The sequence below is a fragment of the Chrysoperla carnea genome, chromosome 3, assembly GCF_905475395.1.
Source record: "Chrysoperla carnea chromosome 3, inChrCarn1.1, whole genome shotgun sequence".
NCBI lineage: Eukaryota > Metazoa > Arthropoda > Insecta > Neuroptera > Chrysopidae > Chrysoperla > Chrysoperla carnea.
Window position 1 is genome coordinate 19,811,451 of NC_058339.1, and position 15,171 is coordinate 19,826,621.

The 15,171-nt window shown below is 29.0% G+C and overlaps 2 protein-coding genes across 4 annotated transcripts; one reads left to right on the top strand and one right to left on the bottom strand.

The window, feature by feature from the left end:
• The first annotated feature begins 293 nt into the window (after positions 1-293).
• LOC123295593 (rab5 GDP/GTP exchange factor) lies at positions 294-12,587 on the top strand. 2 transcript variants are annotated; one of them, XM_044877000.1, is made up of 7 exons: positions 294-338; positions 8,746-8,857; positions 8,919-9,116; positions 9,604-9,928; positions 10,469-10,626; positions 10,703-10,959; positions 11,439-12,587. In XM_044877000.1, the coding sequence occupies exons 2-7, from the start codon at positions 8,764-8,766 to the stop codon at positions 12,582-12,584; spliced, it is 2,178 nt and encodes a 725-aa protein (XP_044732935.1). In that variant the 5' UTR covers positions 294-338; positions 8,746-8,763; the 3' UTR covers positions 12,585-12,587. The 2 variants fall into 2 exon arrangements, with proteins under 2 accessions (XP_044732935.1, XP_044732933.1); XM_044876998.1 differs by lacking the exon at positions 294-338 and having other exon boundaries at positions 8,542-8,857.
• A 652-nt stretch (positions 12,588-13,239) lies between these two features.
• LOC123295528 (NIF3-like protein 1) lies at positions 13,240-14,873 on the bottom strand. 2 transcript variants are annotated; one of them, XM_044876908.1, is made up of 4 exons: positions 14,843-14,873; positions 14,409-14,675; positions 13,955-14,241; positions 13,240-13,557 (listed from the first exon to the last, which is right to left on the bottom strand). In XM_044876908.1, the coding sequence occupies exons 2-4, from the start codon at positions 14,657-14,659 to the stop codon at positions 13,289-13,291; spliced, it is 807 nt and encodes a 268-aa protein (XP_044732843.1). In that variant the 5' UTR covers positions 14,660-14,675; positions 14,843-14,873; the 3' UTR covers positions 13,240-13,288. The 2 variants fall into 2 exon arrangements, with proteins under 2 accessions (XP_044732843.1, XP_044732842.1); XM_044876907.1 differs by lacking the exon at positions 14,843-14,873 and having other exon boundaries at positions 14,409-14,836.
• Positions 14,874-15,171: the final 298 nt, after the last annotated feature.

A 15,171-nucleotide genomic window follows, 5' to 3' on the forward strand; every position in this document is an offset into this window, starting at 1 on the left:
TTATTAATAACTTCAATAATATTTATTTTACACACCTATCAATTACCAATAAAAAATTCTATGTAATAATTATGTAATTATTGATATTTAATTTAAACATTTAATCAAGAGACAAAAATATACCAATTGTATATTCATAAAAATTAATTTAAAAAAAATTAAAATTTGAATAATAAATAATTCCTTTGGCCATCTATGAAAGAAGTCACAAAGTACTAGCATATAGGACAGTCGGTAATACATTGTAAGCATGTTGAAACGTCAAACATAAATATTTTTTACAAAATAAGTTGTATTTTGATGATAAAAACTTGACAAGTGATAAATTTTCTAAAAAAGTAAGTTATATTTATATTAATTCATCTTCAAACCATATCATGTTCGAGACATCTCAATTTACTGAAATAGCTTAAAGTATATTTTAATCGAATTTGAATGTACACTCACTGTCAGAAAAAGTGCCACAGTTAAAACCATTCTAAGCGTACGCATCATATGTTATGTTATAATAGTAACACTTAGAATGTTTTAAAACGAGCATTTTTTGTGACATTGAGATACATAACAATGGAAGCAGGAGTTAGGTTGTACTAAATAATCTTAATTTGCTGGACGGTTTTACAATCATTATTTTAGTTTTCTCTATTAATAACATAAGATAAGATACCTATGTTTTTTTCTGTTTATTCAAGAACTGTCTAGAAGTCAACAGTTGATTAAACGTATATTTTATTTTTGAAATATTTGTGTTACATATTTAAATTTAGTTTAGGTCAATTCATAAGTTATAACAAGTATTTATTAGGAAATTTTCACTTCTAGTAGAAAAACAGAATTATCGTTTGTGATAAGTTATTTTTGTGACGCTCAGTAATATCTGATGTTTACTTGATAACATGATAAGGATTTGTGGAAATGTATATACCATCTACTCTTTTTCTAGATTTATCTTCTAATTAAAACAAACATTGGCCTTTTATAATTTAATTTACTGTTTAATTTACACCTTTCAATATTATTATTAGTCATAATTCAAAAATTTATATGGGTGGAGCCAACACTTTTCCTGAACAGTGTCGTAACAATAAAATGTGAAGATTAACATACCAAATTTTATTAATTAAAAATCACTTTTTGTATACTAGGCATATCTAGTTTCTATAATATTATTTCATGTGTCATCGTCTAAGATATACTTAGAATATCTCTTTGAACTTTGAAGCCAATCAGGCTTTCATTATCAATTTGGAATTCTGGCTTGAGAGCTTGAATTTTTGACTACTTTTTATTCAATTTCTCTTTATTTCTCCAAAGTAATTGCTTGGTTCGTGGTTCCAAATGTGGAAAATCATTCGTTAGGTGACAGTTCGTAGTGGCATACGGATTTTCTAGATTATAAAATTATTATTAATTAGCTAATTTTTGTAATTCGCACGAATCTATTGAACCAATCAGAACTTACAAAAGCTTTTTGATTTCGCCTTTTTGATGTGTATTCTTTACATAAGATTACTTTTTTACGTTAGATGCATCTTAGTTGTTTTTTTTAAAACGCTCAAAACATTTTTTGAAAGTTTTTGACCATTTTATTGACTGGTTAATAAAAAGTCGGATTTATAATTAATTTCAATCACTTAAGCTTGTCTAATTCCGACCAAATGCACTAAAAGTCAAGGCCAGAAAATACTATATTTTTATAAAGCTTCTTGCTCAATTATAGAGATTTTCGAGAAAACTAATAACGGAACTCGGGGGCAATTATTAACAGTAATAGAGGGTTATCGATTACCCAGTTTTCGTTACTCTAATTAGTTCTAATAAATAAAGGTCAGTTTTTAATGTTGTTAAAAGAAAACAGTGTTGTTTAATTTTATATCGGACATCCTTTCAACTAAAATTTGAAGTGTTTTATTTAAAAAAAATGAGGTAGTTATCTGTTTGTATGTATAGCTACACGTTGAAAATGATTCATATTTAATCACCTTTAGCTTCAGCATATTTTTCATAAGTACTTGTGCTTAATTGCTAGCAAGTACGGTGAAACTAACAGCAATTCATAGCAAAAATTTCTTCACATGACAATGTTAGTAGCTCTTTAGGTGCAAAACATCTAAAAAGTACAAAGCCCATGTATATATAGACATTTAACAGTACTTTAATATTATTTTGTTTGATAACGTCCTTGGCTGTGTACAGCAAAACTTCTTTAAAAGAGATATAGATCGGACACATATTAATTGAGAGATTTTGAAAGAAATACGTGGAATGACTGATAGGTGGTATTTGCGATATTGAAAGGAATATCGATTTGAAATTATGCACAGTCATACACGGTGATGGATCACATATTTTTAGATATTTAACCGAAATCTGAACTTTAAACTCAGCTTACTGCAAATTGGCAAATAGGGTCGATTCTTAATATTTTGTCTAGCGTCAGAGATGGTTACATAGATCGAAAAAAAATACTAGAAAAAGTTGCTTAGAATATTTTTTATGTCCATATACCTACCGATTTTCATAACAAAATTGGCATTTTTAATTTTTCCATTTTTCAAAATTATTACAAGTTTTTTGAAATATTTGACTACATAACACTATTAAATATCATTTAGTCCAGTTTTTACATTCCAAAATACGCTACTTATAAGATTAAAAAATAAACTTTTTTAACTAGTGTTCTATGGAATGTAAAAACTGGATAAATTGATAATTTAATAGTGTTATGTATTCAAATATTTCAATAAACTTGTAATAATTTTGAGTAAAGACCTAAATAATGAAAAAATGCGAATTTTGTCATGAAAATGGAAATATGTGTCGACAATTTTGAACTCCGCTTATTAACATAAAGAAATAATAAAGAAGTTTCACTATTCAGTTATAATTTTAAAAAACGATTTATTAATAAGGCTATGATTATAAAAGTTAATTGATGGATTATTTTTAAAAAATGAAGTGTTTTTTCTTAGATATTAATTACAAGTATTACAATAGTTAGATAAAATAATTGTAGAGCATGATAACATACATTATTTGCTAATGTAGTTTTTTTTTACTTAATCCCTTCGTTATACGAAGGAATTAACTGCTCGTTCTAATTTTGTATTAATGCTAATTAAATCATTTAAAAAACAATGTTTTTTTTCAAAAGGAATAATAGAAAAAATATGCAAATTTAAATTTTTTAAGTTATTTAGACTAAAATCCACAGAATGATAGGATAATATGCTATAAACTTGTATAAAACCGTTGTTTTGGTATTTGAAAAATTCCTTCAAAAATCTCATGAGATATCGGGTCCACGTCTTAAAATATTTATGGTCAAAGGCCGTAGAACTTACTTTTTGCCAATTCTCGCTTCTTTTGCATAAAATTAGAAGTTCTCAAACTTATAACAAAGCTTTAAATGATATTCTCATTTATTACAAAAGTTCTAAAGCATAAAATACTCAAATTTTTGAATCCATTATTTTACATAAATTCCTTATAGTAAGAAGGTAACACAAATTTATAGCTTTTTTAGTAAGAAGGTAACTCGGGACTTTTCGCTATCACTTATAAATGTCACAGTTTTTAAACCAAGGTCAAAAAACGTATAGCATAATACTACCTACTAAATTTTCTTTGTTTCGAAGCTTTAGTGTAAATTGCGATTTTTATCTAGAAAAACATCAAATTAATTTTTTTAAATTGATTTTTGATTACATATTTACGTTTTTGATTGTTTGTTCGCTCCTTTGTCTTGGATATATAAATTTCGGCCATTGTATTTTAAAATATTTAAAAATACTTCAATTGATAAAATAGTCTACGAAATTGCATTGTGCATTACCACATCATCCCCAAAACAAAAGCTTTTTCATGATAATAAATCTGAAAATTATTCGTTTGATAAGATAATTTAAACAACCTTTGTTAGACTATTTTTACGAAAACTTTATATGGATAAGAAAAAATTATATTGCATTAAATAAGTACCAATTCAATTATAATAGTTGCCCAAATTTTTAGCAAATGTAGGTGTTCTACACTGCGTTCATTTCAAAAGTATCTACCCTTAATAACTCTTGACCTGGTGTGATCATTGTTTTGTGAAAATACATCGATTTAGATATCGAGAGGACGTTCAAAAATGGTACCTAGAGAATTTTAGGTTTCGTCCCTTCAACCTAACCCACCCCGACTTTGATATTTCAAATGGCACCCACTTCTTTGTGATACCTCATTTGAAAAGGCATAAAATTCTCTATTCAACCATAATAAAAAAAATATCGTATGATTGGTTGTTAAGAAACTGCACAAAAGATGGAAGGTATCCACCCTTAATAACTCTTGGCCTGATGTGATTATTGTTTTGAGTGAAAACACGTCGATTGGGAGTAGTACCTAGAAAATTCTAAGTTTCATATCTTCACCCTAACTCACTCCGACTTTGAAATTTCAAATGGCACCCACTTTTTTGTGATAACTCATTTGAAAGAACATACAATTTACTCTTCAACCATGGTAAAAAAAGCATAAAATTCTCTATTCAACCATGATATCGTATGATTGGTTGTTAAGAAACTGCACAGAAGATGAAAGGTATCCACCCTTAATAACTCTTGGCCTGATGTGATTATTGTTTTGTGTGAAAACACGTTGATTTAGAGTAGTACCTAGAAAATTCTAGGTTTCATCTCTTCACCCTAACTCACTCCGACTTTGAAATTTCAAATGACACCCACTTCTTTGTGATACCTCATTTGAAAGAACATACAAATCTCTCTTTAACCATGGCAAAAAAAATGAAATCGATCGATTGGTTCTTAATATAAACTGCACAGAAGATAGAGGTTTGATTTCCATCTTCTGGACAGTCTATCTGAAGAACCAATCGATCGATTGATTGGAGAGACAATTGTGATACCCCTTTCAAATGGGGTATCACAAGGTAGGGGGTGCAATTTAAATTTTCAATGTTGGGATGAAGGTATGAAAATCGGATGTATCGGAAACAAAGCGAGTTGCCATGGAAACAAAGCCATTGGACATGAAGATTATTTATTAATCACAGCTGAAGGTCGATATGTACTAAGCGATGAAAGATTTTTTGGAATTCATAATCTAAAATAAATACAGCCCTTTGTATTAATAATATGAAAAATACTTTTGCTAAGATTTGAACAATATTAGAGACTTAAAAAACGATAAATGATATTTCATAGTTCAAAACAGATAATCTTCAAAGTTTGTTTTAGATAAATACATATTTAATTAAAAATAGAAATATACTTTGAATACAAAAAATCAATATTTATTAGCGCTCTCCATTATTTATTTATTTGTTTGAAGAAATTGATTATTATGTTATATAAGTCACAACATGATATGAATGATAATAGCGTTAAAATAAATTGTTTAGTTATCAATTCTAGAAGTAGTACACGTAGTGTATATTAGCATAATAAGTTGTTTTTCTAATCATTCAAAATAACTTATTAAAATCAGTAAAATTTTATTCAGAAGGTAATATTTTCACGTGTGATTTTATATCATAGAAATTAAGGACGTTGAATTTTTTTTCTACATCAATATACAGGGAGTCCTCCTAAATCACCGGATTAAACAAAAACTATGAATTATGTACAAACAGAAAGTATGCACACAAATTTTTTTTCAGCTGCGATGTCGGTTTTTCGCTAGCTATCACTATTGTGCTTAATTCCGGGACCAGGACTCCACATTCTTAAAACATATTAGAGCTAGGTTGATTTTGATCAAAAATTTGAAAAGTATGACCCAAATTTAGTAGGACTACGTACTTGGTTTATCGAAATTGGATAAAATTTGGATGTGATAGAGCAAAATTAAATTTTTTGGATTTTAATGACGTCAGAAAGTTCAAAAATTCGATTTTTTAGATAATACAGGCAAATTGGATCCGATGTTACTGGAATTTTTTTTGAAACCCACTAATTTTGGGTCATTCTTTTCAGCTGTGGTGTCACTTTTTCGCTAGCTATCACTTTTGTGCTTAATTCCGGGACCAGTACTCCACATTCTTAAAACCTATTAAAGCTTGGTTAATTTTGATCACAAATTTGAAAAGTATGACCCAAATTTAGTAGGATTACATACTTGGTTTATCAAAATTTGATAAAATTTGGATGTGATAGAGCAAAATTAAATTTTTTGGATTTTAATGACGTCATAAAGTTCAAAAATTCGATTTTTCGGATAATACAGGCAAATTTTATCCGATGTTACTGGAATTTTTTTTGAAACCCACTAATTTTGGGTCATTCTTTTTTGCTGTGATGTTAATATAAATAATTACGTTTGGGTTCATTTTGGAATAATATCCGTTCAAGGATCAATAGTAATTATTTAAGCGCAATTGATGTATATAACATGTAAACATTTAATGTTGACATTATTTAAATAATTATTAGTTAATAAGATAAAGAATTAGGACAATATGATTTGCGCGGTACTTTTTGGTTTTTTTTATTAAATCAATATTGGCTTTTTTTGATTTTGTTTTAATGTTTAGTACTTAATACATCAGCATTTTACCGGTTAGGGTTAATAAACTGAAAAATAAGTGTTAGTTTTCATTTTATTAAAAATTACAACACATTTTCAGTCAAAACGTTAAAAATTGTGTGTTGGTGTTACTATGTTAATTTTAATAATTATAAATTCGGCCTTTCTTTTTATTAAAATTGTATGAGTGAGAGAACAGGTCAGTGAATTGAACATATCATGTTGTCACTAAATTTAAAGTATTCAGCACAATAGGGTACACGAAAAACTGTTTACTACCGGAGCCACAGATATTTTTTCCTATAGATACTATTTTTGATTAAAAAGACCAACAAATATTAAATCATTCTGGGAAACACATCCTTCAATTTCAAAGCACGTTATCCTGTTTTAATTTCATTTTTAAAATTTGTCAAATATATTTTCAACTTGTACAACACTGCCACCAGACTTGGGGACACTAGCAAAACTAAATCTTAATTTTTACGAAATTTACTACTACAAAACCTTACAAAGCATGAGATCGGGCAATCTGATGGACTTCTTTTTTAATTTGTTAATTAATTAATTGTTTTAATTTATAATTATAGAATAAATAATATGTATTGACAGCATCTAATGCAACTTTATTCTAGTTAGAATTTAAACCACTAGACGTCAAGACCAAAATGGTCAGTTGTCATACCTGAAACACCTGAAATAAAACCCATGCACGGTTAATAGCTAATTATTTCTAATTCTCACAGTCCGATATTCTTTTGGGTTTTTCTCGCTTTCTATGAAATTATCACTAAATTTTGAAATTCCAAAATTTTAATAAAAACATAAACAAAATCAAGAATAGGTCCTCGAGTATATTGAACAAGTGATTCATTTTAATTGAAAAATAAACAAATCCAAATTTTATAAATTCAATAAATTACAGAGAAAAGTAAAATTTATTTTGCTGAAAATCAAAAAACAACTTATTACTAAACCAATTAAATGATTGATTACGTAAAACAATTTTTAAAGTAGTTTTTTTTTCGATTTCGGATTAATTTAGAATAAAAATAATGTAATTACATCATTTCTAAGACAAAATAATACAACGACAAAAAAACAACGTCAGAATTGTTATCATTCGTTAACATGAAATAATTTTATCAAAAATACTTAAGTATTGTTGATAACAAGGATTTGATTCCATTGTCTCCAGTATATAAACGGTATTAATTTAATTACTTGCAAATTCTAATTATCGAATTCCTAGCGAACGTAACTAAATTTTCTCTTCAAAAATTGTTTTCTTACGTAATTAATTGTGTAGTGCAAGTGTTACCTATGTTTGGGACTAGTTTTTACTTATTTGTTGCTTAATTCTCAATTTATACGTGAAAACTTATAGTGTTGCAATCAAATTCCTTACGAATTACATATTTTGTCTATTGTGTTATTCGCAATCCATAAAAATTTCATTACGTAGGGTTAAAATACCTCCTGATGGTCGATAAAAATAAACTTTTGTTTTCAATCTATGGATACAACTTCTCGAAAATATATACAATTTTTGCATCTCAGTCGATGTCAAAAATTCGACGTGTACATTGCATGGCATTGGATTTGTTCATCACTCTCAAACCTCCACAAGCATCCACGAAATTATTATTGTTGCTCGGAAAATGTGAACATGATCACAGCTTTGTTCCTCCATGGTAGAGAAACATACTAAATAAAATTTGGCTAAAAATATATATTAAACCTACATTAAACTTATTATTATAAAAAAAAACTGAATTAATTAAATAATTCAATTTAAAAATATCTAATTAAATATAAAAGTTTAAAAAATTTTTTAAATATTCAAAGGATTGAACTTTGAATATACTAAAACTTTTATATCGATGGGTGAAATTCTTTGTGTCGTTACTTTGTTGAGAAAGGAGTGCGAAAAGTTTTATACAACAAAAATATATGAGTAACTCAGAACTTTAAAATTTTCCCAAAAGTGGAAAATTTGTATACATATTAAAACATTTTAAACGTGAATGGGTTAAAATAATATTTTTCTCAAGGTTTAAAGAAAAACCTTGTAGAAAAAACTTTGGTGTTTTGGGTTTAATGGGTTAAGTTATTAATATTCATATTATCATAAACTTTGGGTTTTGGGGTTATATTTTTTTCTATTTTACATTTATAAATAAAACATTCAAGATGTGGATCTTAAATTTACAGAGGTCGTACAAATATATCATGTACGCCACAAAGAGTCCAACACTTCGCATCGATGAATCGGATTTGAAATGTCGGAATGGCTGTGGATTTTATGGAAATGCAGAGTGGGATGGTAAATATTTGACTCTTTAACTTTTAGTTGAAAAATTTTAATTTTAAATTTTTATCAACAGGATATTGTTCGAAATGTTATCGAGATGTTGTAATGCGTGAAAGACAACGTAAAAATGGGTCTGGTCATAAATCGAATTCAACTTCATCACCGGCACCTTCGGTGTCCGGCTTTTCAAAATTTGAAAAGAAAAAACGTCAACAAGTGCAAAGAACTCAATACTTAAAATCGGTTTTCCAGAAATCGTCAATTTCTAAAGGTAATTATACGTCCTTATATGGTTAATTAAACTAATCAAGTAGATATGTTTGCCTCAATAACACAAACAACAAAAGTTACGAAAGATTACGGGATCCCCGGCATTTTCTTACAATTATTTTACGTTTCTATTATTATTTATTACATCTAATACATTTTTTAGTAAAAAGGAGCTTTGCATCAGAATACATAAAGTATGAACACTGCACGTGAAAGTCATCTCACACTTGCTCGATTTACATTTAATACTTACCGTAAAAAAAATCTTCTTAACTTAAAGAACCATAAAACTCAACAAAAAATATGAACTAAAAAAATAGAAATTACTATAATTACATAATCGAAACCCTGCATGTTCATAGTTTTTTTCGTAGAAGACTACGAAAGCTTTTTTAAATATTTTTTTTTATTTTCGAAACTATAAGCCCATTAACTATGAGTTTTTTGATTGACAAATAGTTTAATTCTATTTCGAAAAAATATTACAGAGAGTGGACGGTCCGATATCCATTTAGAATTACACCAACCAAATCCAGATTTAGAAAAATTAAAAATTGAATACTTGAGTGGTTTTTCTTCATTGAGTAGAGAAGTTCATAGCGATATCCGACAATGCATTAAAGTATTCACAAATCGTATGATCAATTCATTGGAAAGTCGCAGTATTGATGAATTAAGTGAAATTGCACAAAATTTCTACAGTAACTTTGGTAAACGTTTGGATAATTCTCCAATTTATCAAGATGTTACAAATGAAATGAGAGAACAACTATTGGATTTTTTTGAAAAGTATTCAATAACATCGTTATACAGGTACAGTTTACGTTCATATTTTCTAAAATGTTTTTCTATTATGGTTAATTTTTATGATAGTCAGTCATGCTTTGGTAGACATTGGTAAAACCATTCTTTCGTAAACTAGTCGTTTTAGCCCATTATTTCATTTGAAAAAAATGCTCTGTAACTATAGAAATTAATCACTCTAATTCAATAGACAGAAACACGTGTATAAATATCATCTTTCATTAGCTTCTGCTAACTCATCTTACCTAGCTTTTTGGATCTTTGGAACATAGAACAGTCCTCACATTCAAAAAAATATAAAAAAATTATGCTCAAATGTATCCAAATATTCAGATCAGTTTAATGATCTCAATAAGTGGTCCTTGAAATATATCAATTTTCCCTAAGGGTGATTTAAAGTTCAATGTTCACAAAACACAATGTTCACGTGACAGACATTTTGTATACATAATATCATTCGTGCCAACATTCACTTTTTCTGTACTTCCAAGACTAATCAAGATTTTAAAATTTTTTCCCAACTATAAATAATTTCATGTTTAATTTTAGGCATTTATTCTGCCCTCCATCTACGTCCGATGAAGAAAAAGATTTAGCCATACAAGATCGTATTCGTACATTAAGTTGGGTAAATGCATCGCATCTCGATTGCCGTATTAGTGAAACAAATGCCGAAGTACGCGATCTTGTGTACACAGCTATTACTGGTAAGATTATTACTTAACGATTTCGAAATGAAATTGAAGTATCACTATAAAAACTCCAATACCTTGCGATTTTCAGATTTGTTGAGCATGGATTCTGTAAAAGCTCCTCAAGACAAACTACAGTGTGTTGTGAAATGTTGTAGAAGTATATTTTTATTACTTCGACAATGTCAAGGTGGAGCAGCTAGTGCCGATGAATTTTTACCAGCTCTGATATTCGTTGTATTAAAAGCGAATCCAGCTCGATTAAAAAGTAATATCAATTTTGTCACAAGATTTTGTAATGCTTCGAGATTAATGCAAGGTGAAGGTGGATATTTTTTTACAAATTTGGTAAGTATTCTTATTGTTTTAATTGAAAAATGAACAGGCGAAGTGGTTTTATTGCCCCAACGCTACCATAATCTTGAAGATCAATTCATATACAGTTTTATCACGCTAAATAATACTCTCATCGAGTATTTTTCCTTCTATAAATTCATTTTAACACGAATAATTCAATTCAAAGCTTTGAATAGATTTCAATAAATATGAATGGGACAAATAAGATTTAACAGGTTATTATCGGAATAAATCCTGTTCAGTCCGGTTTATTTCAATTTGATTTTGAACCAGATTACGTTATCTACCTGACACATATTATCCAAACACAATTGGATCATGTCATTTCTACAAGTACCCCTATTTACAACTTGCTGAATTACAAGTAGTTCAGGGACCTTCCTTAACAATATGATAAAATAAAAAATATTTATCCTACATTTATTTTTAAAAAAATTTGACTAAATATTCTATTTTCGTCTGTTTTTCAGTGTTGTGCAGTATCATTTATTGAAAATCTAACAGCTGAATCATTAAGTATGCCAGATGATGAATTCGCATCATACATGTCTGGTCAAAGAGTACCAACTAGTGCTTGGGAATCCGCTCTTGCGGCTTGTGAAGGTATGCATTTGATAAGTGAACACTTAAAACTATTAGATGAATTATCAACGAGAAATGATAAAATAATTGATGGCTCAGCAGAATTGAAAAAGAAAATGTTACAATTTCAAGAAGATATTGCACAAAAAGTAGCAAATGTAATCGAACGAGTTCCATTAGAGATAAAACCTCGAAAAATACCAACAGATTTAGATACCCAAGATAGTGAACTATCCAAATCATTACCTTCACCAATAATTCCACAAATTGTGCCAGTTACATCGGCTGAGAATAATAACACTGAAACTCATTGTCAATTTTATGCACAAAACTTACAATTGCAAGGAGATTTAAATTTTTTAGAGACAGATAAGAAGGGTAAATTAGTAGATGATACTATACCCGAATCAAAAATGAATCCATCTTTAAGCTCCGATTTCTTATCCCCTTCTCCATTAGAGTTTAAATCGTTTGATACTCACAGTTTAGATGATTTGGATACTATTACACCTGATGATGGTAAAGATAGTTTTATGTCAGGACTTACAAATGTTAACTATGACATTGATTTCTCTGATATCAGTGCCGACAACAGTATTGCAGACGAATTAGACACAAAACAACAATCAATTAAGAATAATGAATATGTGCAGAAAGATCCTTTTAGTCCAGTACATGAAACTTACGATTTGAAACAAAAATTACAGGAACCATCACAAAAACCACTTGATCCTATTATTATGTCAGACAGTTTAAATGCCGGAGAAACAAGTGAGACAGACAGAAATCAACCTATTCCAGTATTTAAAATTGGTGAAATTGTAACAAATCAAAATATTAGTGATCCTACAGATTCAATAATAGATAGTAGCGAATCAGATGAGGTAAAATTACCACCACCGATTAAGCCACAATATAGTGGATTCTCCAAACAAGGTTGGCAAATACCAAGTATTCCTTGTAGTACTGGAGATTGCAGTTTGGGAGTCTCATCAAAAGATGAAAAAATAAAAGATGGGTCCACTGGAACTTAAATTTTCAAAATACATTTTTATTATTATTCTGTTTATGTTAAATAGTGTTATATTTTTATGTATTTAAAATTTTGGAATTATGCAATAAAGTATTTAAGTTCACAATATGCTTTCGTGTATTCAATCCCCACATATACATATGGACTTGTCCGTTTTGCTAAATTAATGCTTACGGTATGTGATATCGCACGATAAGTTGCGTACAACACTTGATTTACCAAGAAAAGCAGTGTAGGTTTTAATGGGTTAGTTTTTATAATAACATAAGTTGCCAAATAGAGTTTTTTTTGTAATAATTTTGCATTTAAAGACGCCATAAATAAAATACATTCTCTATTTAAGTAACGTTTTATTGGTTTCATTCAAAATTTTATTGACCTGTGATTCGATAAAGATATATTAATTTATTTTGTTAATTATCTCGCAAAGTAGGCTTCAGATCCAAAAGTGGAAAATAACTTTTTCCTTCGTCGTTATGAGCTTATTCTGCAGGATGACAATCTGCAGTCAATAACAGAACGCCCTGTATATGTACATATGATAATGACAAGGACACAGAAGAACTCACTGACAGTCTTCTCTCTCATTCATATGGTATGGTCTAACTATGATTCTTAGCAAGAACTACTAAATGATAATGATATAAAATATATATTTAATAAAAATAATTCAATATAAATGTTGTTCAATTATACAAATAAAGTTTAGATAGTTGTTATAGGATCTTCATCACGAGAAGATACGACAACCTTCACTTCTGTGGCAAACCAGCTTTGTAATTTTTGTGCAAAATGTTTTAAATATCCTCTTTCAGAATCGCTATGATTACACATTATAACATGTGATCCTATATGAGTTGCATCAAGAATATCATGATGAAGCATCTCGCCGGTTACATATAAATCTGCTTTAACTCCAGCCAAAATAGATGCACCACTTCCAGGGCATACAGCCAATGTATTTATTTTACTTTCTGGAAAAATATATAAATAATGAAGTGATATTACAGTCTACAAGTCAACCAACAATCAGAATATAAAGTGAGATGTTAATCGTGTCTTTAAGGGATGTTTTTTGTTTAACTGTACAATTTACATATTAGGAAAAAAAATTGATTTGATTCACTGCATCCCATTTAAGTAGGTATTTAATTTTCATACAATATCAGATGCTACATAGTTAGAGCCTGTAAGCTGCCTTTATTAGAGTGTGAGTTAGATGAATTGGACAAATGTGTTGTCTAACGCCAGCGATGATAAACAACAAGTACATGTAAACATTTGTTGCTATAAGTTTATATATTATGCACGAAGGATTCTGGTTGCTAGGTGGATTAGATTACAGATTCATCTCAAATATTCGATACCTACCTAAAGATTTTCCTCTGGCTATTGCTAGACGTAGATAAGGTACTCCAACATGACATTTCACTTTTTCCACAGCTTCTTTAAGGGTCATTTCATTGGCTAACTCGCATATACGCCCCATGCCTGTATTTGGTACGGTACCAGCCTGTATTGGTATGCATGTTTTAACAGGTAAACAATGCGCTAGCCATTCGCCCAAACCATTTTGAACACTATCCCAACACGTATGCGGAGAATATAATGCTATACGATTTTCCAAGCAGGCTGATACTATACGACCTTTCCAATTACTTTAAAAAATTCAAAAAACAGTAATATTTAAATGTAATTTTAATAATATAAAGGTTGAATATTTCAAGAACTTCTTGTGTCTTAAAAATCTCTCTAGCCACGTTATTCAAAACAACAGTAAAGGCCTTCTCTTGGTTTAGGTATAAGAATTCTTATACAAACGTACCTGTTTGTGATTGATTTGAGAGCTCTAAAAATTGGTGGATGATAAGAAATTATCAAATTAGCCTTAACTTCCAAAGCTTCTTCCATTACATTTTCAGTTAGATCATTTGTAAGTAAAATAGTTGAAATCTGAACAGATGATGGTTCAATTAAAAGTCCAACATTATCCCACGATTCGGCTAAGGTTTGTGGAGCAAAATCATCTAGTTTTTTAAGGACCATTTCCAGAGGTAAACCTTTTCTATCTCCCATGTTGCTAAGATTTTTACTTAACAGAGGATAAAATGACTTTAATGTTGTAGTTTTAATATAATTGCTAATACGTATAGAATTAACTATCATAGTAATAAATAATTAAAATTTGTGTTATATGGTACTTATTTAAACAAATATTCTAAATATTAGTTCATTTTAGTTGGATAAATTAACACTTACTCGTTATTTTCTATTTTGACATTACAAGAATAGAACCAAAGAGCATAGGATCAAAGAGCATATCCTATAGTCTTTGAATAGAACCTCTAATATTTGTTGATATTTTTACCGCTGTGTAAACTACCGGGTCTATATCGATATAAAGGAACGTAGTGTGTAGTAACAGTTACAAATTATAGATGGCAGACATATTCAACTTTTTAAAAGCAAGTGAAAGTAACAATTGATTGAGTTAACTGTTGAAATACCCTGTATACCCTGTTATAAGGTAATTTTGACCCAAAAAAATACAAAAATCGGGTTTATGTACCGATTTAAAGCATAGTTTC